A 27006-nucleotide genomic window follows, 5' to 3' on the forward strand; every position below is an offset into this window, starting at 1 on the left:
GTCATACTGGGAATTTAGTTGGGTTTTCATCTTGGTCACTGTGTCACATCACAATCTTCCCGTGTGAATGGGTCCGTACAGTGTCTCCTCCACTTTATAGACAGATACAACATATTTTGAAAGCTATCTTAAAGGTGTATGTTATGTAGAATATTTTATTTAGCTTTTATACTTCATGTATTTTTTTCTCTTGTTCTCCTTATTTGTGGTCCACGTGGCTTGTAGTAAGCAGGGCAGACGACTCCTTAAAAGTGTAGCTCCACTTATTTGTGTGGCCAAGACTCCCTTACTAATATATTTTTTTCATTTTTTTTTTCATTTTATTTAATAAAGGGGTTGGCCAGGATTAGAAAAACATGGTTTCTTTCTTCCCAAAGCAGCACCACCCCCGTCCACAGGTTGTGAGCGGTATTACCGCTCTGCCCCATTGACTCCAATAGATCTGACCTGCAATACCAGGCACAAGCCAGCGATAGGGGTGGTGCTGTTTTTGGAAGAATACAGCAATGTTTTTCTAATCCTGGACAACCTCTTTAAATAAGGCAAAAATCCTGTGCTACTTAATGCTTTTCTAGTACAGAAATCCAAATCCACTTGGGGAGAGCTACACCCTGGACAAGTTTTACTAATCCTGTCTAATATTTAGATCAGATCAGCTCCTCCTGCTCTATAGCCTGCTGCAGATCAGTCACCAAGTTTAAAGTGACAGGTTCCCTTTAAGAGTCGTGTGACAATGACAAAAACATTTTACACAGCGGCTGGACAGCGTGTAACAGCAATATAAAAAAGGACTCCCTTTTTCAAAGCGTCCTGGTTTCGGCGCTGTGGCTCCTGTCCCTGCCAGACCAGAAGTGAAGATGTCCTGTATCCGTGCATGCGTGGTGACACGTACATGAACATCTCATGATCGTTGAGCCTCGCTCTCCTGCCGCCCTGTAAACTTCTTTCAGTGTCAGAAAACCCCTTTAACTTCCCTTCAAATCCTGGGGAGTGTTATTTCTCCACCACATGGGCCATCCATATAAAACAGGAGAAAGCACAATAATAACATATAAAAGCTACCTAAAATTTATTACATTTCTGTGAAAGGGGTTATCCCATGATTAATGTAAAGAATGAAAAATATATAGTACATGACGATCTCTAACAAAGCTAGAACTGGCCCTGTACCTCACATGGATCCAGAGATCTCCACATTTATTGCCTAAATTGCTCTGCTAGATTTATTTCCAGCTGGTAGTTTAGGGGGCATGTCTTTTCTCAGGGGATGTGTCCTTTCTGCTGTAGCTAGTTGCAGTTGAAGGATGGAACTGAGCATGTGCGGCCATCTCAGTGAGCAGGACAGAGAAATTATAAACAGAGCAAACAGCAGGTGGCGCTATATATTAGCTAGAATACATTTTTAATTACATGAAATTACAAAAGTATTCAGATCCAGGTGCTGGTTTGGAAAATGTAGAATATTTTTCGTGGGACAACCCCTTTAACTGACTATAAATTGGATTCAGTTCTTCATTCATGATCATGTAAAAATCTCATTATTACATGGGATCACTTTTGCATGTACCATCCAACAAAACTTGTACTCATCATTTTCTGTGGTCAAGGGTACGTGCTCAGCATTGGGTGCTCTTGGGTAGAGGGGTAACTTAAATCTCCTGGGCCCCCATGCTTATAATACCAAGATGTCTATGTCACTTCAGACACCGGGGCCCCAAGTGCCACTTCTACCTTTTGCAGGCCCTATAGCTACACCACTACTCTTGGGCGCTGTACATCTTTGGTCCCTATAGTACAACTGCTTTCTGTAAATACTGGCACTTTACTTGATGTTTTTGGCCCATACTGTATATTTTTGGGCCGTCAATCAGTGTATAACATACTGACAGTGCATTTACTATAGTGACCAGGGATCACGTCTATTTCATTGACCCAACCACCCTCGTGTTTACGTACCCTTAGACCCCCGCCATTGACTGAACTTGCCAGAACTGTCGTCAACCACGACCCTCGCCACGATTACAGCAGGTGGAGCCACATGACCGGAAACGGCATTGCTTATGTTTGAGTTTCCCCATCCACAGACTTCCATTGTGCAGTTTTTAGTAAATATACAACAAAGCTGCCGTGTACTTCTCCCTTACATGGGACTGCATGCTGTAGAGAGTGAAATTATTATTATTATTATTATTATTTTTACCATTTTCAGGAATGCTATGGTATGTAGCGGAGATATTTGCTATACATTTGATACTAATTAAAAAAAAATTAAAATAAAATATAAATTTTCAGCAATGATTTATGATATTACTTCATATTCTAAAAATGTAATTACACAGTAAATCTTCACATCGTTACAAAATGTGATTTTTCCCCCCCCCTTATGTTATCTCCCTGCTACATATTTGATTTCATATTGGTCTTCCCTTGACATCAGTTCATATTAATATTTGTTTTCCAGATAGAGGCCCATATTCATATAATTCAGGTAACTCCAGCATGCGACAGAATCATTATGCATGTCGTCATATGCACGGTATGGTATAACCAGAGCCGGTTACTCCGTTATATCATATGGTGTCCATATGTTATATGTTATTGCCAGAGTCCTCCCTGTAGTCCACCTTGCTTGCTTGATGCCTATATACCGCCTAACTACAGTATATATAGGGGACCAATGATCACATTTTAAAGGAACACTCCGAGTAAGATCGATCCATGCTTTATGCCTGGTGCAGGGCCAGTTACAAGGATTGAAGAACACTAAAGAGAGAATCTCTGTGTCATGCTCCACCCCCTCAGGCCTTGTGCTGGGCTTAAAGGGGATGTCCAGGACAGGAAAAAGATGGCTGCTTTCTTCCAAAGACAGCACCACACATGTCCACCGATTGTATGCGGTTACAGCTCAACCCTATTTACTTCATTGGAGCTAAGCTATGATACCAGACTCACCCATGGACAGGTGTGGAGCTATGAAGTGTTCATTTAGAGGGCAGGTAATGCAAAATACAAAGTGGATATCTTGTAAACCCTAAATGTGTGAAAGGATGCTAATGGCAATATCTGACGGCTTCCCCCCTCCTTCCTTTTCCTGCCCCCTTTTCTGTCACTAAGAAAAAGTTTTTTTTTTGTTTGTTTTTTTGTCAAGCATACAGAATTTGGGATATTATATAGATAATTTATGTCTATCCCTCGCTGGAGTCAGATGTGCCATCGTTTTGGCGACCTCCTCTGATAATTTTTAGAGCATCTGTGCAGGTCTGTGCTCCAGAACTGAAGTCTACGCCAGCAAAGGGGCTGATGTAGATTTCAGGTATGATCTACTCAAGTTCCATAGAGTAGATTATAATAAATTTACGGGGCCAGCTATGCCCCGCCCAACAATGTCCACTCTGCCCAGTTTTTTAAAATGTTTAGACCGGGGTGCAAAGGCACTTTGGGAGAGAGTTATCAAAACTGGTGCTTTCTGCGTTGGCCTTATCCCTTGCACCCCTGGAGAAAGCACCTAGTTTATGACGAGGCGCAAGCCTTGTCTTAAAATAGGCAAGTCCCTTGAAAGTTTGTGCACCTAAACAGAAAACTTCGACAGCTCAGACCTGCGGTAGATTTTTGGTTTTATTTACACCAGACAACTGGCATAAATGAAAATAAATTTGTCGGAGAGGCTGGCCACACTCCATTCCCGCCTTAGTGGAAAGGGCAACGTAAAAAGTCAAAAAGTTGCAGTTAAAAAGTTGCAAACCCATAGTTTGCAACTTTTTAATGCCACTTTTCAGGCGCAAGGGAGATGATAAATTTCCCCCATTTGTTGCTCCATCATGGCACCATGTTACAAAGGACTATGTTCTAAATGATGGCCTACTGCGTGAACAGAGGCACCTACAGGTCATTCCCCTGGAGCCACCATATGACGCTGTACTATAAAGGTATTCTCCACTCAAAGCAATGCTAATGGAACATGCTGCAATTTTCTTTCAGTAGAGCTCCATAAACATTGATGATTGTGGTATCACAAGTCAGAGTTTGTATGGAGTTGTACTACAGGAGCACGCCAAAAAACCGCATGTATTCTTAATATACAATGTAAGCTCTTAGTATAGATCACATGTAACACAGTTGCTTTTAATCAGGGTGTTTCTGCTCATTGTGTTCCCTCTAATAATAGGTTTTGACTGCAACCCTACTAATCTTCTTCATGCCTACTCCCTTTCCTTAGTATCTCCTCCAGCTGTAGTTATTAGTCTTGAATTGTTTTTTTTTTTAATGAGAAACCTTGGATTACCAGGGAGAAGTGCAAATTAGTTTTGAAGAACCTCTGTTCACTGAACCTTCTTTGCAGGATCCAAAAGGATAAGTGACAGTGAAGTGTCTGACTATGACTGCGATGATGGAGTCGGGGTTGTATCAGGTAAGAATATTAAAACTTTGTAATCTTCTTTTCTTAACGTGCATTAAATGACCTACAGTAGGTGTTTAGCTGGAGCTTGATCCTTTCAGATTTGATATGTACGAGGACATTTATGAGATTAGGTAGAGGAGACCTTTGCCTTAGGCACAAGGAGCTGTACAGTCGTGGCCAAAAGTTTTGAGAATGACACAAATATTATTTTTCACAAAGTTTGCTGCTAAACTGCTTTTAGATCTTTGTTTCAGTTGTTTCTGTGATGTAGTGAAATATAATTACATGCACTTCATACGTTTCAAAGGCTTTTATCGACAATTACATGACATTTATGCAAAGAGTCAGTATTTGCAGTGTTGGCCCTTCTTTTTCAGGACCTCTGCAACTCGACTGGGCATGCTCTCAATCAACTTCTGGGCCAATTCCTGACTGAAAGCAACCCCTTCTTTCATAATCACTTCTTGGAGTTTGTCAGAATTAGTGGGTTTTTGTTTGTCCACCCGCCTCTTGAGGATTGACCACAAGTTCTCAATGGGATTAAGATCTGGGGAGTTTCCAGGCCATGGACCCAAAATGTCAACGTTTTGGGCCTCAAGCCACTTAGTTATCACTTTTGCCTTACGGCACGGTGCTCCATCGTGCTGGAAAATGCATTGTTCTTCACCAAACTGTTGTTGGATTGTTGGAAGAAGTTGCTGTTGGAGGGTGTTTTGGTACCATTCTTTATTCATGGCTGTGTTTTTGGGCAAAATTGTGAGTGAGCCCACTCCCTTGGATGAGAAGCAACCCCACACATGAATGGTCTCAGGATGCTTTACTGTTGGCATGACACAGGACTGATGGTAGCGCTCATCTTTTCTTCTCCGGACAAGCCTTTTTCCAGATGCCCCAAACAATCGGAAAGAGGCTTCATCGGAGAATATGACTTTGCCCCAGTCCTCAGCAGTCCATTCACCAAACTTTCTGCAGAAGATCAATCTGTCCCTGATGTTTTTTTTTAAAGAGAAGTGGCTTCTTTGCTCCCCTTCTTGACACCAGGCCATCTTCCAAAAGTCTTCGCCTCACTGTGCGTGCAGATGCGCTCACACCTGCCTGCTGCCATTCCTGAGCAAGCTCTGCACTGGTGGCACTCCGATCCCGCAGCTGAATCCTCTTTAGGAGACGATCCTGGCGCTTGCTGGACTTTCTTGGATGCCCTGAAGCCTTCTTAACAAGAATTGAACCTCTTTCCTTAAAGTTCTTGATGATCCTATAAATTGTTGATTGAGGTGCAATCTTAGTAGCCACAATATCCTTGCCTGTGAAGCCATTTTTATGCAACGCAATGATGGCTGCACGCGTTTCTTTGCAGGTCACCATGGTTAACAATGGAAGAACAATGATTTCAAGCATCACCCTCCTTTTTACATGTCAAGTCTGCCAGTTTAACCCAATCAGCCTGACATAATGATCTCCCGCCTTGTGCTCGTCAACATTCTCACTTGAGTTAACAAGACGATTACTGAAATGATCTCAGCAGGTCCTTTAATGACAGCAATGAAATGCAGTGGAAAGTTTTTTTTGGGATTAAGTAAATTTTCATGGCAAAGAAGGACTATGCAATTCATCTGATCACTCTTCATAACATTCTGGAGTATATGGAAATTGCCATTATAAAAACTTAAGCAGCAACTTTTCCAATTTCCAATATTTATGTAATTCTCAAAACTTTTGGCCACAACTGTACAAGAGAAGGTTCTTCAGTAAATACAAATGTAGAAAATGTCCCTTTAATATGTAGTCTACATCTCACCATGCAAAGCCATTCAGGGCTCCATACATATAAAAGAGTTTAACTTACATAGGATAATACTTGAAACAAGTCAATTGTACCAAATAAATGACAGATTGGTACAAAGAAGAAAAGAAGAACCTGCCCATGAGGTCCTACAATCTACAAGGGAAGGGAGGAGACAGTAGGTGAGGGTAGAAGCTGCTCAGGTGGTAGTGTAATGACGGCAGGGTTATTTTAGGTTGCAAGTTTTTATCAAACTACACAGGCCCACTTACTACATCAAGGTGGTCGCTTTTGAGTGGGTCCCTACTCTAATTTAGTGCTGTGCCCCATAGCACTGCACCTGCAGGTGGCGAGACCCAACAGCCCAACAACACCTCTGCTGTCAGGCTAAGCTTCCACAGCACTTGACCCCACCAGCCTACAGGCACACTATCACTGCACCATGCAGCACCACTCAATGTGAACAGATCTCTAAAGCTCACCTCTTCATGTGGTCTCAGAAACCAGACTGAGGCAGAGACAGTCACACCGACATCTAGTAGTAGTTCCATAGTATAAAGGAAGGATGGGAGAAATCCTGGAGATGATTGAATGAGGAGCAGACAAGAGGAGAGCCAAAAATTAGGTCTTGTGAGGATCGGAGATAACGTGTGGGGATGTATCCGCAGATTACGTCCGAGTTGTATGCAAGGGACAGGTTGTGGACGGCCTTGTATGTCATTGTTAGTGTGAGTTCACATCACCGTTTAGATTTCCGTTCTTCTGATCCGTCAGAAGAAGATAGAGAAAAAAAAAATCAGGAACCATTAAAAAAACTGATCCTGTTGCATCAGTGTCATCCGTTTGAGCTATTTCTGAGATTTATTTTTTAGGGTACTTTCACACTTGCGGCAGAGGACTCCGGCAGTCAGTTCCGTCGCCGGAACTGCCTGCCGGATCCGTCAAAACGCATGCAAACTGATAGCATTTGTCAGACGGATCAGGATCCTGATCCGTATGACAAATCAAATGCATTGAAATGCCGGATCCGTCTCTCCGGTGTCATCCAGAAAAACGGATCCAGCATTTATTTTTTTCAATTTTTTTGCGGTCTAAGCATGCGCAGACCGCAATGCCAGGTCCATTTTGCCAGAACACTCATGGCCGGATCCGGCATTAATGCATGTCAATGGTAAAAAATGCCGGATTCGGCATTCCAGAAAGTGTTCTGGAATTTTGGACGGAGATAAAACCGCAGCATGCTGCGGTATTATCTCCGTCCTGAAAAGTCAAAAAGACTGAGCTGAAGACATCCTGATGCATCCTGAACGGATTTCTCTTTATTCAGAATGCATGGGGATAAAACTGATCTGTTCTTTTCCGGTATTGAGCCCCTAGGACGGAACTCTATGCCGGAAAAGAATAACGCTAGTGTGAAAGTACCCTTAGATGGGGAAAAAAAGTCCTGCATGCAGTACTTTTGTTTCCGTCCAAAAAATGGATCTCAGACGGAAATGGCTAAAGCGGATGACAACTGATACAACAGGATCAGTTTTTTTTTACAGGATCCTGTTTTTTTTCTCTCTCTCTTCTTCTGATGGATCAGAAGAACGGAAAGCAAAACGGTGATGTGAACAAGCCTTTATTTTTTTTAACTGAATTCACTGTGGCCGTTCAGAGATGACCAGGTGGGGAGAAACTGCATTCCTCTCTGGCTTCTCCCCACTTGGCTCGTCATGATTGACATTTGACTGTCTATATTCCTCTAGCCAGGGAAGAAAAAGCTGGAGGGGAGGAACCCAATGGATACTTCTTCCCATGCCTGAAAAATTTTATAATGATAGAGAAGGGAAGATTTATGTAACTCTTTAAAAGAACAACAATCTATGTTGTCCATAGAGAGCAATCACAGCTCAGCTTTCATTCCTCATGGTGCTCTTGAAAAATGAAAGCTTTTGTATAATTGTTTTTTCTTTTAGTCTGTTTCTTTGAGTAAAATATAGTTCTTTATAATAACAGAGTCTTAGATGATCTTAGATTAAGGAAGCATAAAACAGTTGACAGGTTCCCTTTAAAGTATATTATGATATATTCCAGGTATCTACTTTTGCAAATGTCCAAACTGATTATACTGCACTTTTTCTTCTTTTCACAGATTTTCGGCACAATGGTCGTGATATGCAGAGTTCAACATTATCCGTACCAGAACAGGTCATGTCATCAAATCACTGTTCCCGCTCAGGATCCCTCCATGTAGATAGTATAGGTCGGACTAGATCCTGGTCTCCTAGTGTTCCGCCTCCTCAAAGGTACTGCCTGTTGCTTTAACCAAAATCTTTGCTCTTTCATTGTTACTTTGAATTTCAAATTTTTTGGTTGAACTGTTTCCTGCCTCAGTTTTTGAATACAGAATCTTTTGGAGAAATTCTTATTTTACTTTTTCTTTTAGCAGCATATAACTTTTAACACATGCGCACGCATCCATTTTTTTTAACATTACAGAAGGTCGGTTAATCACATGGCTTATTCAGTGAAGAATCTCAATGTGCTCAGAATTGTGTATGATAGGTTTTCTTCAATTTCCTCTTTACTGTTATCAGTGGTCATTGTTGCAGGTGACATTTCACTTTGTGGTTATACTGCTTTGTTATTATGGTTCATTACCTATGTACTTTTGTTTAACTTTTGTAAAACTTTCTAATATCTGCAAAATGGCGTCTCCAACTGGTAAGAATATATGTTCTCCATCTTAACCCAACCAATAGGCAACAAGCATACATTGGACTCTTTAAAGGTAGATAAGTAAGAATGAGCACATCATTGGTTACCGATAGTAATGGCACATTGTATCAGGAAAAAAATTAGTTTGTCAACAAAACAAAGTATGGCTTCTGAAAACTCAAAATTACCAGGTCACATTCCACAACTGTTCAGAAAGAAGATACCAGCTCACCCACATGAAGTGCCTCTTATTATACAGTGCATGGAGTTCACTTTGACTGGAGTACAAGGTTTACCCAGCACTTGCATCCAAAATTTAATCCTAAAACATAAAAAATCCTCTTGATAGGAAGTAGTAAACAGAAAAGAATGCTTACGCGTTTCAGATGCTAACTGAATTCTTATTCCTAGTTGAAAGTTGTGTGGTTGCTACTTCATATTAAAGAGGACCTTTCACATCCTCGTAATGGCAGTAGGCCTTTACAATCGCCACTTCACTGCAATCAGTGCCATTATCTTTGTTCCAAATACTTGTGAATTGTTAGGTGTCAATAGAACGTCAACTCGTTGTCACTAAGTGATGGAGATCACCCACCTGACAATTCACTAGTATCGGGTGCTGAAACGAACGGCATCGGTTGGGGGAAGGACCTAGAAGAAAAAGGAAAACAGTGACGGAACCATCGAAGAAGAGGCTCTAAAGGAATGGCGACAGTTTACATTCTGTGAGATCCTCTTTATGTCAGTTTTTAATGTTTTTTGGAATACAATTTGATGCCACCTTGCCAAGTGGTGAATGAACTTGTCCTTCCCATTCTGTAACACGTAGACCTCATTTTTAGTAGATGTCCACAAACGTGGATCTACAGATATCTCTTGCTACACACATGTTAGTTTCCAGTACTTCTCTCTCTCTCTCTACACAAATCATATTGTACAAGAAAGTTGGAAACTGGCCTTGGGCTTGACAATTCCACGCCATGCAAGCCATCAAAACCTGGCCAGTTTCTTGTAAAACCATTATTCTTCCGCATCATACTTCTGCCAGATCAAGAGATACTGCACAATATCCTTTGCTTTGTGGGAATTAATACTGCAATGGTGGAACTGAATTCGTAAGTCTCTGATCTGATCGTAAGGGGGTTTGGAAGGAAAATAAAAATTCTAATTAGCTTGAAAGGCTAGAATTATAGAGACCTTGGCACAGTCTGCTGAGTATTTATGATACATGTGGTATGTAATATGTGTTTATGTAGTACTATAGTGTTAAGTAATGTCTATAGTAAACTGTATGTCCTGCTTACTATGGACCCTAGTTGCTAAGGACAGGATGCAGCCACACAATATTTTTTCTTCATTTTCTCTTTAATGTTAATTTTATGCACATTTTCATGTTTTTGGCCCCTTTCAAGGGTTTGTGTAGAAGGCTGAGAAGGTGATGGATCTGAATCTACTGACAGAAACATTTCTAGGCACAAGTCATAAGATCATACACATACATGTCTAATATTCATTTTCTCATCTCATTTCATTGAATGGCTACAGTGTGTCTCAATAAATGCCTATTATAGCCTATTATACCATGTCAGGTCCCTGACTTGTTCTGGGAATGGAGCAGGAACGTGGTGTGCTGCAAAATTAAGTGGTCTCTGTATGTCCTTGGTATAATGCAGGATATTGGGGCAGTGTAAAGGAGTTATGCAATTTGGATATTGATTAGGAGGCCCCTATAGATGAGCCGATCATGAGTTCCTTCTTTGCTGGGGCCATCACAAAAATGTTCAGTTTGTTGGGGAATCACAATAGGGTAGACCTTGGAATCAGCAGTCTCCGTCTCTGGACTCCCCACTTTGAGATAGAGAGTCTGTTGTTTGGGCGGATTCAGTCCATCCATATATTGCATGAATGGAAGGTACATTTGAATTGCCGCATGTAATACTACATTTCCCCTATAGCAACCGCTGTAGAGCAAAAAAGCCAACAGCAACTTCCCTTAGGGATCCCTTTCTAGGGTTCTTAGTGGCAGGATCAGCTGATCACTGCAACTTCTTTAATATTAAAAAAGTTATCTGTGATGAGACAAGTCTTTAAAGTCTATCCTTCGCCAGTGATACAACATGACATTACTTCCTAATAAAGAGATCTAAACACAAGTAAAAGAGGCAGTCAGAGGCCCCTCTGCCACATAAAAAGACACCAGTGTTACTATACAGCACATGGTAGATGGGGACTGTTACAGATTCTGCAAACAGCCCCCAAATGTATACAGTGATAGTACCCCCCAATTGTCCCCCATTGGTATATAATGCTCCTCCATCCCCTATAGTGCCAGTATATATATATATACAGTATAATGTCCCCCGTAGTACCAGTATATAATGCTCCTCCATCCCCCCCCTGCAGTGCTAGTATATAATGCTCTACCCTAGTGCCAATACATAATGCTCCTTCACCTAGTCCCAGTATATAATGCTCCCCCTTATTGCCAGTATATAATGCTCCCCCACAGTGCCAGTATTTAATGCCCCCCCCCCCTTATTGCCAGTATATAAAGCTGCCCGCCCCTTAGTGCCAGTATATAATGCCTATGAGGCTGACTGGCCGCATATGTGGCTATTATTGCGCCCCCATCATGAGTAGCGAGGGGGCGCCCTACCCGTCGTCCCGGCCCTGGCTTCTACCACAATTTATTTTTATCCTTGTCTACTGTTAAAGTTGGATGGTCTGAGGAAGGTGTGGGATCAGACCAAAACATTACAGCAAGGGCTGACTGGGAACTTAAAGTGTCCCTGGAAAAAAACTAAAAGTGGTCCCATGTCATAGGAGTGTACAAGTTGGCAAGAGGCGAGGGCAACTCAAGTAGAGGTCAGCAATACCACAGTGCAGCACATAATACCACCCCACCCACAAAACCAAATACCACAATGCAGCACAATGCACCAGCAGAATCCAATACCATGATGCAGCACCAAATACCTCCCTAGAAGCCTCCCCTTTGTCGTGGGGCAGAAAGCCATCTTAGGACACCTGCAGCCGCCGGTCGGGTAAATTAGTACACAACGTTTCCAGCATTAATTATTGCTAGGAGCATCAGTTTATGTACCTGGCTGGCAGCCGAGAGAAGGGCTTGGACATCAGCCCACCAGGAAGTTTCCCTGTAGGGTCTATGGCCAGTCCGCCCCTTCGATACAGTCTGATATTTGTGGACTGCTTCCAATAAATTTTCATCCATGTGATGTGGCCATCACCTTTTGAGTGAATCCTACCTGTCAACCTGCCATCGGAGTGACGTGCAACCATTACATGATATTGTTGAGAGGCTGTCTCCAGGTTGTAGATGATAATTACTCTGGAATTGACAAGCTTCCCTTTTTTTCAGTAGGAGTTTGGAACAGGGACCAAGAGCGACAAGATCTGGCCCTGCACATTACAATTCAATGGGCAGAGTGGAAAGACATCGTGTATTAGATAACCACTACTCCCCAGACAGAGAAAGGTAACTAAAGAACATAGTAGAAGCCTTGAATAGAGAATATACTCAATTGACAGTGAGGGCTAGAGGTTAAGTTCAATAGATCTGACCAGACCTTCTATGATTGTTCTGTCTTTATCTCTTGTACAAATGTAGCAGAGCTGAGATCACCAGATGTAGCAGCGCTGAGATTCTCATTGGTGCAACACATTGTGATATCTTGTTTTACCATATATGTCATTTTATATAGGACAGGAGGTAAAACTGATCAAGCGGTAAATGATGTTCTGCTACATCTGTACTTTTTGCTCCATGTTCCCACTACCCAGAACAGACCATGATGTAGACAGCACTGTTTCTGAGATTTTGCTCCTCATCTGTACAGAGTAGGTTGTCTGAGAGATATCCTTTGAACCAGCTGGATCACCACAAGGAGAACCATTACCTTCCAAGAGCTGCTTCCAAGGCATCTCATCCAGTCAACTTATTGTGCACTGATGAGGAACAAAAAGTCCGAAACATTCCTGTCCACGGGTGGTGTCTCTGGTTTAGCTGATAACGATAGTTATGTTTGAAGTCTTTTTAATGGGTTGGATATTGACATCCAGCTGCCTATAGGTGGCACTAGAAAGACAGTTTTCTTCCTTCTGGAGGAGGGCTCATTTGCATACATTTTCCCAGGGAGCTTTGCCTGTAAGTTTCCATACACCAGATGGATCTCTGCCTGGAGAACCACCACCTACCAAGAGTATGCATAGCACATCGATCTATTAATGTAAAAAGAAATATTTGCATTACATAGGAATAGCAATAGTGAGTTTTGCATCACAGAGGCAGACATTGTGAAGACCAGGTTTGGATTAATTGCTCATTGTGGCGTGGTTTCCAGTGAATTGATGGAAATGATTTGCTTAAAGGGGTTGGCCTATCTTACACATCACTACATATCGCTAGGATATGCCACCAATGTCAGATAGATGTGTGTCCCACCTCTGGAATCCGCACCTGTCTGTAGTATAGGCTCCCCAAAGTGAACGAGGGTGCGCCATGCAAGTGCGGCCATCTTCCATTCACTTTTATGTTAGAGCCGAGCGCCAACTCTTTACAGAACTCTAATAGACGTGAATGGAGAGCACTCCGTGCATGCGCGGTACACTTTTCTTCACTTTGGGGGCCCTGTTCTAGAGATAGATGTGGGTCTGAGAGATGTTGCCCACACCTGTCTGACATTGGTGGCATATCCTAGCGATATGCTACCAATGTGTGAGATGGACCAAGCCCTTTAATGACTGTGCCTGCCAATGGGCTGCACCTTTGAAGGGTTGGTAACTCGCCAGTAAATTTAGGTCCATTAGATATATGCAGAATAGTGTTTTTACTATTGTGCAAGAGAAAGATACACTGCCTGTCCCAAAAACAGGTCGCCACCTGTATTTAACTAAGCAAATGGTTATGAGCCTCCTATGGGATAATTACTGCATGGGCGATTATCTTTTAGCTGGCAACAAGTTATTTAACCCCAACTGGTGCAATGAGTTGCTTCTCATTTCTTAAACAACCATGTGGAAAGACACATCTCGTGGCCGTGGAAAAGATGTTAGTCTGTTTGAGAAGGGTCAAATCATTGGCATCAAGCAGAGAAAACATCTAAGGAGAGAAAACATCTAAGGAGATTGCAGAAACTACTAAAATTGGGTTAAGAACTGTCCAACGCATTATTAAAAACTGGAAGGATAGTGGGGACCCATCGTATTCGAGGAAGAAATGTGGTGGGAAAAAAAATCCTGAATAATCATGATCGGCGATCACTTAAACGTTTGGTGAAATCAAATCGAAGAAACTCAGGGCTATGTTTAATAGTGAAAGTAAGAGCATTTCCACACACACAATGCGAAGGGAACTCAAGGGATTGGAACTGAACAGCTGTGTAGCCGTAAGAAAACCACTAATCAGTGAGGAAATCGGAAAAAAAGGCTTCAATTTGCTAGGGAGGCTAAAGATTGGACTCTGGAGAGTGGAAGAAGGTCGTGTGGTCTGATGAGTCCGGATTTACCCTGTTCCAGAGTGATGGGCGCATCAGGGTAAGAAGAGAGGCAGATGAAGTGATGCACCCATCATGCCTAGTGCCTCCTGTACAAGCCTGTGGGGGCAGTGCTATGATCTGGGGTTGCTGCAGTTGGTCAGGTCTAGGTTCAGCAACAGTATGTGCTCCAAGAATGAGGTCAGCGACTACCTAAACATACTGAATGACCAGGTTATTCCATCAATGTATTTTTTCTTCCCTGATGGCACGGGCATATTCCAAGATGACAATGCCAGGATTCATCGGGCTCAAATTGTGAAAGAGTGGTTCAGGGAGCATGAGACATCATTTTCACAATCTTTGGGATGTGCTGGAGAAGGCTTTGCGCAGCAGTCAGACTCCACCATCATCAATGCAAGATCTTGGTGAAAAATTAATGCAGAACTGGATGGAAATAAATCTCGTGACATTGCAGAAGCTTATCGAAACAATGCCACAGCGAATGCATGCCGTAATCAAAGCTAAAGGCGGTCCAACAAAATATTAGAGTGTGTGACCTTTTTGTTTTGGAGGCGACTTTTTTTTGGACAGGCTGTGTATTTTATGTTAGTTACCTCCATTTTTAGACTTAGTTTGTTACTGTAAATGTCCCCCTGTAATGTCTGGAGTGAACCAGAACTATTTGACTGCCAGGCCATTCATTTCTTTTTACATCGGCCAGTATTCATTTCTCAACATTGATTACTCAGGTGCATTTACTTGCAGCAATCTTTACTTTCGTATGGGGAGGAACAATCGTTACTACAATCATTCATCCCCATACAGTTTCATTGTTTGTGAGCGACAAGAAACACGCAATTGATCAACAAATTTTTGGGTGAACTTGATCAAACTAGGGGCGACTACTTATGTCTAAAACCTATGGAAGCAACTCTTTATTTTAACATGATTAATTCAATTGTTTTAATTGAGTAATAAGTAAAAGCGAGCCAGTGGGGCTAGTTTGCAATAATTCGAGACAACTAGCAATACTTTTTACAGCATTGTATGTAGAAAGTTTGCATAATACCATCTATAACATAAGTATTTGTGGGAAGACCGAATAGATATTTCTACCGGAATACAGTACATGAAATTGATCTCACATCTAAGAAGCTTAGACTACTGCCTGGTATTCAGATTGGAGATTCCTTCCCTCCATCCCGCCTTATGACTTATGTCTTGTGCCATCTCAAAATAAGTTACTAAATGTTGTGCTATCTACCCCGTGCTCCTATCGTGCACCTAGTGTATGCTTCTATTCATATCCTGCATTTATCGGCCATTTCAGTATCTAAATATTCTTGTTTTTATTTTTTGCCACCTCTCTAGTCATTATCTCACACTACCTCGCACCAGATTCAGTCAGTCCTTTGACCATCATCTAAGAGATCCAAGGTATATATTGTGTGTGTGTGTACTGTTGAGTCATCCAGATGTGCCCGTGGTGCACCCTCCTTTAGGGGTTAGGTTCATCCTTTGTAGAAACCCTTTAGGGTAGAGCTACGTAGTCAGCTTGTGCCACACGAAGAAAATGAAGGGATGGAGATTTCTTTTGATTCGATTTGTGCTATTGTACGTCTTTCTCTAACTTTACAACAGAGAATGTGCGCAATTGTGACCAGAGCTGGAACCATCCATGGCTGGTGAAGATGATGAATTGAGTTACTCCTTGTCTTCCTAGAGGACATGATGCAAATCTTGTCTCGTGTGGCACAACTCTGTAGCTCTTGCCTATAGGAAAGTTTCCTAGTATGATTAGATTGTTAGCCCAGCATAATATATATTGACTTGAAGGAATGGTTTACTTTGGTGCATTCTCATTAGTGTTGGTTCTGCCTTTAAAATAGCTGCTTATTTACCCAGTATATATTGGCAAACCGGAGTACACATGAAATTAAAATACCATGACAAAAACAAAGGATTAAAAACATAAGGCTATGTATTTTTTTTATTATTGCATTGCACTTATTTTGTGCTTACATTTTTTTTTCCAATTGGTTATTATAAAAAATATGAAATATTTTTTTCAGTACATATGTAGCTGACATGCTGTAGTAGCAGCCTGTGGATTTTCTGTGTTTTCCGTCATCTGGGGAGCAGACGGACTCCTTATCTCTGCTCTCATTTGAGTTCTTATCTTACTGATAAGAATGTGGCTTAAATAAGTGTTTATGACCTCTTAGTAATTTAGAGATAAGGCTACGCTTTACACTAGCGTTTCTATTTTCTGGTATTGAGATCCGTCATAGGGTCTTAATACCGGAAAAAAACGCTTCTGTTTTGTCCACATTCATTGTCAATGGGGACAAAACATAACTGAACAGAACGGAATGCAATCCGTTCCATTCTCATACTGGCGAGCATCATGCTGCGGTTTGCTTTCCGTCCTGGGATGATGAGCAAGACGGATCTGTCATGACCCACAATGCAAGTCAATAGGGACGGATCCGTTTTCTCGGACACAATCTGACACAATGGAAAACTGATCCGTCCTCCATTGACTTTCAGTGGAGTTCATGACGGATCTGTCTTGGGTATGTTAAAGATAATACAACCAGATCCGTTCATAATGGATGCAGATGGTTGTATTATCGGTAAGGAACCGGATCCAGCAAAAACGCTAGTGTGAAAGTAGCCTTAGGGTTATTAGATGACCGACACAAAGTAAAAGCGAAAGTACCAGTTACACAGCTAGAAAAACTGTTTGTGACAGAATGGTTCAATATTTTTAATAAAGGCCAATTAAAAATAAGATTTTTAGCCAAAAATGAGTAAAATGCAATCATAAACAAAAATTGCCTCCAAAGGTGTACATAGCCTTTAAAATACACAAAATTCATGAGGAGTGTCAGTTTATAAATGACAACTCTAAAAACCACAGCACATGGTACTAATAAAATCATGGTATTTCTATTATTGGGTACCTGGTTTGCACAAGAGGCACCTGGGGGTGTTCTGAACTTTTTGTAATCCCTGCTATTTATTAAGTTATCAGTGCCGTTACCCAGTAGACATCAGTGGGTACACTGGTATGAAGGCTGCCAGTAGGCACTGTGTGTGGTTTTGTGATTTTGCAGTGATTCCACTTTTAGAGCAAGGATAATGAGTTCAATGTCCCGTCTCTTGCTAGCACGGATCACCCCATGTATCCTATCTTTTGTGAAGATGCTATCCGATTGCTGCGTTCCCGTAAGATGTGCCGTACTTATTCTGAGGGTGCTTACAATGATCTTGAGAGGTATACTTGATGTGGACTATAGACCAATACCCCCATGCTGTGTGCACTGGTATATGTGGCTCCTCATATATATGTGTATGCACACAGTAGTTTAGATTCTTGTGCATGGAGTTTTTGCATGTTTGGTTTTAGTAATTCTTGCCGTGTTATCCATTGACATCCTGATCCTTTGTAATTGTCACCTATCCACAGTATACAGTAGTTTATAAAAGCCTGACTGCTGGGTCCCCCATCGAGTACTGAAATAGCAGGCCCCATTCCTCTTCGCTGCATGCATGGCCTCTCCATTCAATGTCTATACAGCACTCAGCTGTCTTCTTTAGTCCCATAGACATTACATGGAGCTGCACCATGCATGATAGACCAACACTCTGTTCAAACTCCTTCTCATGCAGTAAAGAGGAATAGGGGACTCAGGTGATCCCAACATTTGGACCCCTAGTAGTCAGACACTTTTCAATTGTTCTGTGGAGAGAGAATTTAACCATTGGTTTGTGTTTGAAAGGAGTGATGAATAAGACTGTTCATACACAAGTCGGCTTTCTACCACTGGTCCCATCAGGGTTTCCATCACCTTTCATGGCAAGAACATTGCAACATGCCTGCACTTCATCTATATCCAGCTGAAGCTAGGGTTCCTTCACCTGGGTCAAATATCCAGCACACTGGTGGAGCTCTGTATATACATAATGCAGCCAAAGAAGAATGGCTTGTTTATATCACATCTGGCAGAGAGCACCTCGGACACATGCCTTGCAAGCCCCATTAGCTATGCCCCTGGCTATATCGAAGTGTCTAGTAGACCCAATTATCTAAATGATAGGAGTTCTTGAGGACCAAAACATTTCTGTAGACCCCGAAATTTAATACAGTGGTTACAGCCACAATGGGTCAACCAATATGTGTCTTGCAGCCACCTCTTGTATCCGTGCCCACAATAGGCTACATCTAACTCAGCTACTTAATATACTGGCTGCTGTCCTCCACTGACCATATTGTGCATATCATGAATGGTGGACAACCACTGTTGTGAAAGCTTATACCCCCTGCAGGAGGAAAAAGTCATTCAGAGTTGAAAGGGTGCAATGCTTAGTTGAGGGCTTCTACCGCTTCATTAAAGCTATCAGTGGGGATCTCAAGACCCTTTAAATAGTCTGAGCTATCACTATGACATAAAGAAGTTTTTAAAATAGCCTTGACCAACAGTTCTGTGCCCTTCGGCTGCTTTCACATCAGTGCTTTAGGTTTCCGTTCTTCTGCTCCGTTTTAGGAATGGAGTTCAGGAGAAAGTTTTTGTAGCGGAGACAAAAGTCCTGCATACAGGACTTTTCTCTCTGCTAGAAAATTGCTCCCCAGAACGGAAACCTAACGAATCCCATTAGGGTCCATAGGCTCAGTTCGCTTCTGTTAAGTGCCAAATCTGGCACTTGCGTTATTTTCGTTCTTCAGCTCAGAAGAACGGAAACCTAAAGCGCTGATGTGAAAGCAGCCTTTCTCTGCACCCGCTTTCCATTACCCCCTCACACCTGTACCAGACCTAGGACCATATAGCATTACGAAGACTTTGTAAATAGGTTTTCACAGTGTGTGATTAGAAAAGACGAATAGATGAGATACAATGCCTCTGTAGAATATGCCTAAACATATCAAAAGAATTCAGCCTTTTGTTCTGTATTTAGGAGAACTAGTCAAGAGAGACGAGTGCCTAATTCACATTGCAGTGAACCTGCCCCTTCTCCTGAAAGGTATTTGCACCAGCACTGTAGACCTAGTCATTAGCTAGTTTCATGCATAGTACTTTAAGATCAAGATGTACCATATTTATGACGCAACGTGGGCCACTGTGATAAATCTGGAGCATCTTCTGCCTGCTTGGTCTAGTTTTAAGTGTAAATTTAGGATAGTAATAAACCTTCCCCATTGTTTTATAGCCATACTTTGCCCATGAGATATTATCTAGGCTTTAATTGTATCCCCTCTGCATCCTCCATACTGCTCCATAAATTCATTGGTGCTATATAAAATACATCTTCACTACTTCCATATTGTTGCAGACTGAATTTACAGCTAGGGCATGTATGGAAATATTGGGTATTTTTATGAAGGAGGCTGTATCCTCCAGAAAACCCCTTTTCAGATTGAATGTGGTCCATTTTTTAATTATCCTCGAGGCGTCTAGCTTAAGGAACCCCCTGTGATCAGGGGATTCACCGGGTTTTCACTGGAGGAGGCTGCAGCCAGTCAAACATCACATTCAGTGAGCATGCTGGCCATACAAATGAGTGATACATGGATGGGCCAGGTCTGCCAGAGCAAGAGCCACTGTGAAGGGACTCACCTCTATGACATCTGTTTGCCTGTAATATATACCATGTTTACCAACATTTAGAATGCCAAATTCTGGACATTTAATCTCCTCCTATAGGCAATAACAAAATGGCCTCTTTTGGGGAGGGTTTTTCCAAATCCCGGCCATTTGGCAGACCGGTTTCCAGAATTGTTGGCAAGCATACATAACAGAACATATAGAAAGGTTATGTTGTCAGAGAGGGCCTTTTAATGTGAGGCACAGGTAAGTAGAGAGGAGCAAGTTAAAAACTATCTTCTCTACTAAATCTCCGAAATCGTAATTACTCACATTTGCTCCAGATCTCGAACTCTTGAATCCGTTCTACAATTTCTATGCTTTAAGCAAGAGCAAAATATGCCAATCATTTGTACAATGCAGTATTAGTGCTATAATTTTAGATGGGTCTGTGGAGTCAAGTGGATGATGTTTTATTAATTCCAAAATATAAAAGATCAGATTATGGAAAAGGTGGCAGTTGGCCAAGACCCTCCACTGCCTAGAGACTGCCACAAAAATGTATTCTCTACCGCTTACAGGCCTTCACAAAATTGTGTTCTCCACCTCCTAGAGGCCTCCACAAAAAATGTATTCTCCACCACCCAGAGGCCTCCACTAAATTGTATTCTCCACCACTTTGAGGCTTCCACAAAAATGTATTCACACATACAAGCTTCCACAAAAATGCATTCTCCACCACCTAGAGGCCTCCACAAAATTGTAATCACCACCTAGAGTTCACCATAAAAATGTATTCCCCCTCCTACAGGCCTTCACAAAATTGAACGCTCCACCACAGAATAGTATTTTCCACCAACTAGAGGCCTCCAGTAGCACATTTAATATGTCTGTATCATTGTATTACAGGTTTGGTCTGTAGGATAAAGCTCATTGTTTTATCAAGGCTTTCCTTCTAGACGGGCAAATACTCACTTCATTGTCCTAACCCTTTATTTAAATACCCTGGAAGGCGGAAGGATGTCTTATCACCCTGTACCCCAGCTTTTGGCCATCAGCTTTCTTCTTGCTACGCCCATAGTGCAGTATCCATATCTTCTCCTCCACTCGCCTTATTCTGGCAGACTTGAGCCTTTCTTGTATTACATGGATGGCCGTTCATCTGAATGACCGCTATGTAATGCTACACTTTACAAATTTGTGTCTGGCTGTGGCTTCCCCAAGCAAAATCAGACATTTGCTGAGTGTGGATGTTGGGTTGTTCAGCTGACCCCGCATTTTGAAAGTGCCTGTCTTTAATGAGACAACCCCTTTAAGAGGGATTTCTTAAACACCCTTCGTCTCTTTTCTATTACAAGTCATACAGAGGTAATAGAGGGTGTCCAATATTCAGCTCTTAGTATGCAATTTTATATCTAAAAAAAACCTAAAAATCCATAATCTCTATAAACTGCTGGAAAAGTGGTGTTCAGTACTATGCTGCTTAGAGTCATTTTTATCATTTTGAGCCATTTCATGTTGATGTTTTGTTTGACGTTTTAACACTTTTTATTTCTCGATCTGGCTGCATGGTAAAGGTTATACAATGGTGCAAGTGCGTGGGCAGATCATGTAGTCAATGGTTCAGCTGAGTCCCCAGGGTAAGTACAGAGTAGTGTGATAATAGAAAGCAGTAAATGCAAAAATAACTTTTAGGGGGGGTTTATGGAAACGGGTGCAAATGGAACAGGTGTTGTCTGTACTAGCCAATCAGACGTTGCCATCAATTCTGATTCTGGGGGCACAGTCACCAAACCTGCTTGTTTTTAGTTGCCTATACTTGTGCATGGTCACACCTACTTACACAAACAGCCCCTTCTTTCTTCTTCCACCTGCGTGCTGTGTTTTTTACAGTATATTTAGGCTCATTGATGGCATATACACTAACTATTAAGACATGAAATGAACCTTATAACTGGCTGATATACAGGTATCCCCTTAGGTGTATTTATTGTATAGAACATGTATCACCCTTCACAGCTAAAGCTCTGTTCACACCTGTGTTGGAGCCTCCATCACAGTTTACATGACAGTATGTGGAATAAATAGCGCAGTATGCAGCACTGTTTTTTTTTTTTTCTGGTGACGCAACGGAGACCACAACGGAACCCGACAGACCCCATTATAAGTCAGTGGAGTCCTTCAGGCACTGTTGGTGTCTGCTGTGTGATCGATCGGTTGCAGCTTAAAGGGGTTTTGCCGGGATTGATGTAAAAAAAATGAAATTCAGACATCGTATAGCACATGACAATCTCTTTCTAACAAAGTTAGAACCAGCTCCATACTTGACATGGAGTCAGAGATGTCCCAATTCATTGCTCCCATTGTTCTGCTGGATTTATTTGAGGCTGGCAGCCCAGGGGGTGTGTCCTTCCTCAGGGGGTATTTCCTTCCTCAGGGGGTGTGCGACCACCTCAGTGAGGTGGAAGGAGAAATGAGGAAAAGAACAAACAGCAGGTGGCGCTATACAGATACATTTAATTGAATAACTAAGTGGCTGTACTACATTTTTAATTACAGGCAATCAAATCCATGTGCCGGTTTGAAAAATGTAGACTATTTCTCATGGCACAACCCCCTATAAATTCTGTTTTCTGCTCCTATGACACAACAGAAAATGGAATTCACAACATAGTATCTTCACTGCATTCATATCTAGTGAGCTGCATTACAAGACACACCTATGGACAAGAGTGGCTCTGTGTATGATGGGTTCCTTAATTTAAAGGGATCTTATTTTGTAGGGCCTGTATGACATGAATTAGGATGGTGGGGATGTTTTGTAACAGAATGTGACTCTGTTCCCCCTTCCGTCAGAATCTGTTTCAGAAGTTTCTTCAGACTTGACAGACTTGCTCTTCCTGTAGCGTTATTTTTTTCTGTCAAAATGTCTGACATCCCAACCATGCTCGAAGGACCTCCTGGCTCCAGCACAGCATGGTGGTATTCGTTTGTGAACAGGGCCTGATACTTTCAGCCTGGAACAAGTGCCGATCAATGATATTAGTCGATTGTTTCCCATTTGGAGGGTCTTTTACGTGGGCTGATGCAAGCTATATGGGGGACCGAATGATCGTGCTAACAGTCCTTCCCTATGCAGCTTGCAATGACCCATAAAAAAGTGCCTTTAAACAAGCGCCAATCGACTTATATCGGCACTGCCCTGATCGTTCGATCTACAGGGATGAATATCTTCAGAATAAGTTGTGCAAGATAATTTTATGGTTAATATTCTTTATGATAATCGAATAGGACCTTCTTTTGAATCCCCTTAAAGGGGTTATCCCATCATAATGATCACTGTTACATCTGTTAATGATTTGATAGTGATCATTTTTGTAAATATATTTGATTAACAAATTCCCACCATTTAGGATAAAATTCATCCCCACTTACCTCATTGTTGTCATTCGGTCTCCCCTGGTTACGGCCACCGCTCTTCTCCGGAATCCCGGTGGCCGCGCTTGCGCAGAAGACTCCTTCTTTTCTCTCAGCCGGGCCACTCGCTGTCCTGAACGCGCACGCCACCGCACATGCGCGATGGTGACTTCTTCCTGGCCAGAATAGTACAGAGCCGCCCCCAGCCAGATGAAGCCCGCCCCCAGCCATAATCCAGGAAGTGAACGGCTCGCTGGCAGCAGGTAAGTATGAAAAGGCTTAGTGGGATAACCCCTTTAAAGAGGACCTTTCACTAGAATAAAACATCTAAACTAACTATATAGACGTGTAGAGCGGCGCCCAGGGATCCCCCTGCACTTACTGTTATCCCCGGGCGCCGCTCCGTTCGCCCGGTATAGCCTCCGGTATTTTCATAGTTAGACTCCACCCAGGGGAACCTGCCGGCATCTCCTTCTCCCAGGCTGTAGCGCTGGCCAATCGCAGCGCTCAGCTCATAGCCTGAGAGAAAAAAAAGCCTCTCAGGCTATGAGCTGAGCGCTGCGATTGGCCAGCGCTACAGCATGGGAGAATGAGACGCCGGAAGGTTCCCCTGGGTGGAGCCTAACTATGAAGATACCGGAGGCTATAACCGGAGAACGGAGCGGCGCCCAGGTATAACAGTAAGTGCAGGGGGATCCCTGGGCGCCGCTCTACATGTCTGTATAGTTAGATTAGATGTTTTATTCTAGTGAAAGGTCCTCTTTAAGTGTTCTTTTTCAGTGCAATATTGTAGCATTTACTGCAGGCTTCAATTTTCTAGGCAGCCATTTTTTTTAAAATAAGTTTCTATCTGCAAATGGTGATGGTAGCCATTTTGTCAACAGAACCAATATTCATGGGAATGCAACCTATTATTAGTGTTCTGTTGTTCAGTTTTTTCCACGCCAGTGCAATGCGTTTTGCACGCGCGTGATAAAAAACTGAATGTGGTACCCAGACCCGAACCCGGACTTCTTCACTGAAGTTCAGGTTTGGGTTAGGTGTTCTGTTGATTTTGTTATTTTCCCTTCTAATGGTGATAATGTAAAATAATAGCATTCTTAATACAGAATGCTAACTAAAATGTCCATTGAAGGGTTAAAAAATAAAAAAAATAAACTCACCTCCTCCACTTGATCGCGCAGCTGGCATCGTCTTCTTCCTGCAGGACCTGCAAAAGGACCTTTGATGACGTCATTGCGCTCACCACATGGTGAGCGCGGTGACGTCAGCACAGGTCCTGCTGAATGAAGATAGAAGACGATACCAGCTGCGCGATCAAGTGGATGAGGTGAGTTTATTTTTATTTTTTTTAACCCCTCAATGGACATTTTAGTTAGCATTCTGTATTAAGAATGCTATTATTTTCCTTTTTAACCATGTTAGAAGGGAAAATAATACAGGGAATTGACTTTAATGGGGTCCGGGGTTGCTCATCTCTATTTACTAACATCATCTCCTTAGCAAGCACTTGCTTGCGGATGCTATGCGATTTTAACGCAGCCCCATTCATTTCTATGGGGCCTGCGTTGCGTGATCAACGCAGAATATAGAACCTGCTGCAATTTTCACGCAACTCACAGTGCTGCGTGAAAAACAACGCTCATGTACACATGAATGGGTCAGGATTCAGTGCGGCTGCAATGCGTTCACGTCACACATTGCACCCGCGCGGAAAAAGGGGCCTTAGACAAGGGCATGTGCTCCTGTCCCAATTAATCATGAAATCTTCTTTCACTAGAAGGCAGCTGAGATGATAAATCAAGGGGTCACATTTTAAAGGCTATAATATTAAAAAGTCTCCTCATGTTGGGCATCTGTGGAGGGTGAAATAAGTTTTAACTATTTATAATCTAACATTTTATTTTAGAAACGATCTGCATGTAAAATTTGAACTTTAGAACCCTTCCAACAATAGGCAGGCAGGTACTGTAAAGCCGGTGGAGAACAGGAGCTCCAGCTAAGGTTGGCCACCTATTACTGATCAACTCCATCTCTCCGTGGCCACTGCAATGTTAGTAAATGAAGTGGAATAATCATGAGTGGGATTAGGACAGAGAAACTCCTGGTCCTTCATGTCCTAAATTGGGAGGGACAAGGGAAAGAGCCAACTAGTGGACCATGCTGCCAATTTTGCATTCATTTGTATGCAGAGAGAAAACAAGCACCAGGTCCTTCATACCGTAGATGGAAATTTAGTGCTTTAAACCAACACCAAAGTAGGTTGAAATTTTTAAATAAAGTCTCTTTTTTATGTTTGACTCTGCTCCCACTAGTTCCTCAACTTAGACATCTACCCAACAAATCAGGTTAATGAAGGAAGATGTCTAATTTGTAGTCTTCCACCAACTTCTGAGTAATCATTGCAGGTCAATGATCTCACAAACCATGGGACTTCTTCTCCAGTAAGAGGACGGTACAACACTCTAACTCAAAGTGACATTTTTTTTAACCATTATTTGTAATTGACTACAAGAAAAACTATAAGGACTGGCACATTTGCCGTCTTGTGTGAGTATTGTTCATGCGGAGAGCAAATGGAGAATTGGTTTTAATAGGATTTTTAAAAAAATTACATTCACACAACTGTTTCCTTAGCACCTTTAAAGGTTATGGACACTTTTGAGGGCATTTTTTTTTAATTATTGCATTCTACTTCTTTTGGGCTAAAAATCTTTATTTTTTTTTTCAATTAATTAATTAATCAAATAAGCCGTTGTCTGCAAGTAGAATGAAATGTAACTCTGTAGCACAAAAACTGCTGAAAACTTTTAATAAAAAGCAGTCATTCAAAAATTGCCACGAAGGAGATCATAGCCTTTGAATGCCCCTTACATGCTACGTTTTTTCCACCATGACTTTAATTGGGAAAAGTACCAGTGTTTACTTATGAACCTTAAAGGGGTCATCTGAGTTAAATAAAAACTTGGGCAGCAGCTTTAAATAAGACAAAGTAACAAAAGAAGTTATAGTCCTTTTCACTCTGCTGCTTCCAGCGTCGCGCTCTGGTCCTACACCACTGATATCTTCCTGGCTGCTGCGGTGACGTTCCATGCACACAAGTCAACTTGTGCAGTGAACCAGTTGATCACTGCTAAAAGGGTTACTATCTACTATTAAGGGTTAGAGTACTTTCCATGCTTTGAATATGATTCCAAGAGCTGACATGGGAAAACAGCTTATTCCATTCACTGCACGGGCCCCAGGGAACATTGGAGTGAGGACAGCCTCTGTCAACCTCTACAACTCTTATCAGTGCCACCGCTACCACTCCCCTCCCAGCTCTCCCCCTGCGGATGCTACCCAATCACTGGCTTCAGCAGTATATGGGACATCACAAATGAGGCCAGTGATTGTCTGCAGCAGTGACTTAATGTGCACGGAATGTCACCACAGCGTCGGAGAGGACCAGAGCATGGCACTAGAAGGGGCAGGGGAGAAAAGTGATGAGTATTGCTTCTTTTGTTATTTTATTACATTGCTGGCCAAGTTTTTATTTAACTCAGATAACCCTTGCACTTTGATTGTCCTGCACTTTGATCTCTTACATTTTTGTTAATATATGTTTACCGTGAACTTCCATGTGAATTT

At 42.0% G+C, this 27006-nt stretch overlaps 1 protein-coding gene across 12 annotated transcripts in view; it reads left to right on the forward strand.

Moving 5' to 3' along the window:
• The window catches only part of RIMS2 (regulating synaptic membrane exocytosis 2), a 638194-nt gene that overhangs the window by 429721 nt on the left and 181467 nt on the right, over positions 1-27006 (forward strand). For 3 of the 12 annotated variants that reach the window (XM_040432551.1, XM_040432555.1, XM_040432554.1), the window contains 4 exons: positions 4340-4408; positions 8314-8467; positions 12262-12375; positions 15746-15811. In XM_040432551.1, coding sequence (XP_040288485.1) covers positions 4340-4408; positions 8314-8467; positions 12262-12375; positions 15746-15811 — 403 coding nt within the window. Of the gene's footprint in view, positions 1-2461; positions 2489-4339; positions 4409-8313; positions 8468-12258; positions 12376-15745; positions 15812-21550; positions 21600-27006 lie in introns of those variants that run through there. The other 9 variants (XM_040432553.1, XM_040432557.1, XM_040432552.1 and 6 more) reach the window with 6 other exon arrangements.

The sequence above is a fragment of the Bufo bufo genome, chromosome 5 (assembly GCF_905171765.1).
Source record: "Bufo bufo chromosome 5, aBufBuf1.1, whole genome shotgun sequence".
Lineage (NCBI taxonomy): Eukaryota > Metazoa > Chordata > Amphibia > Anura > Bufonidae > Bufo > Bufo bufo.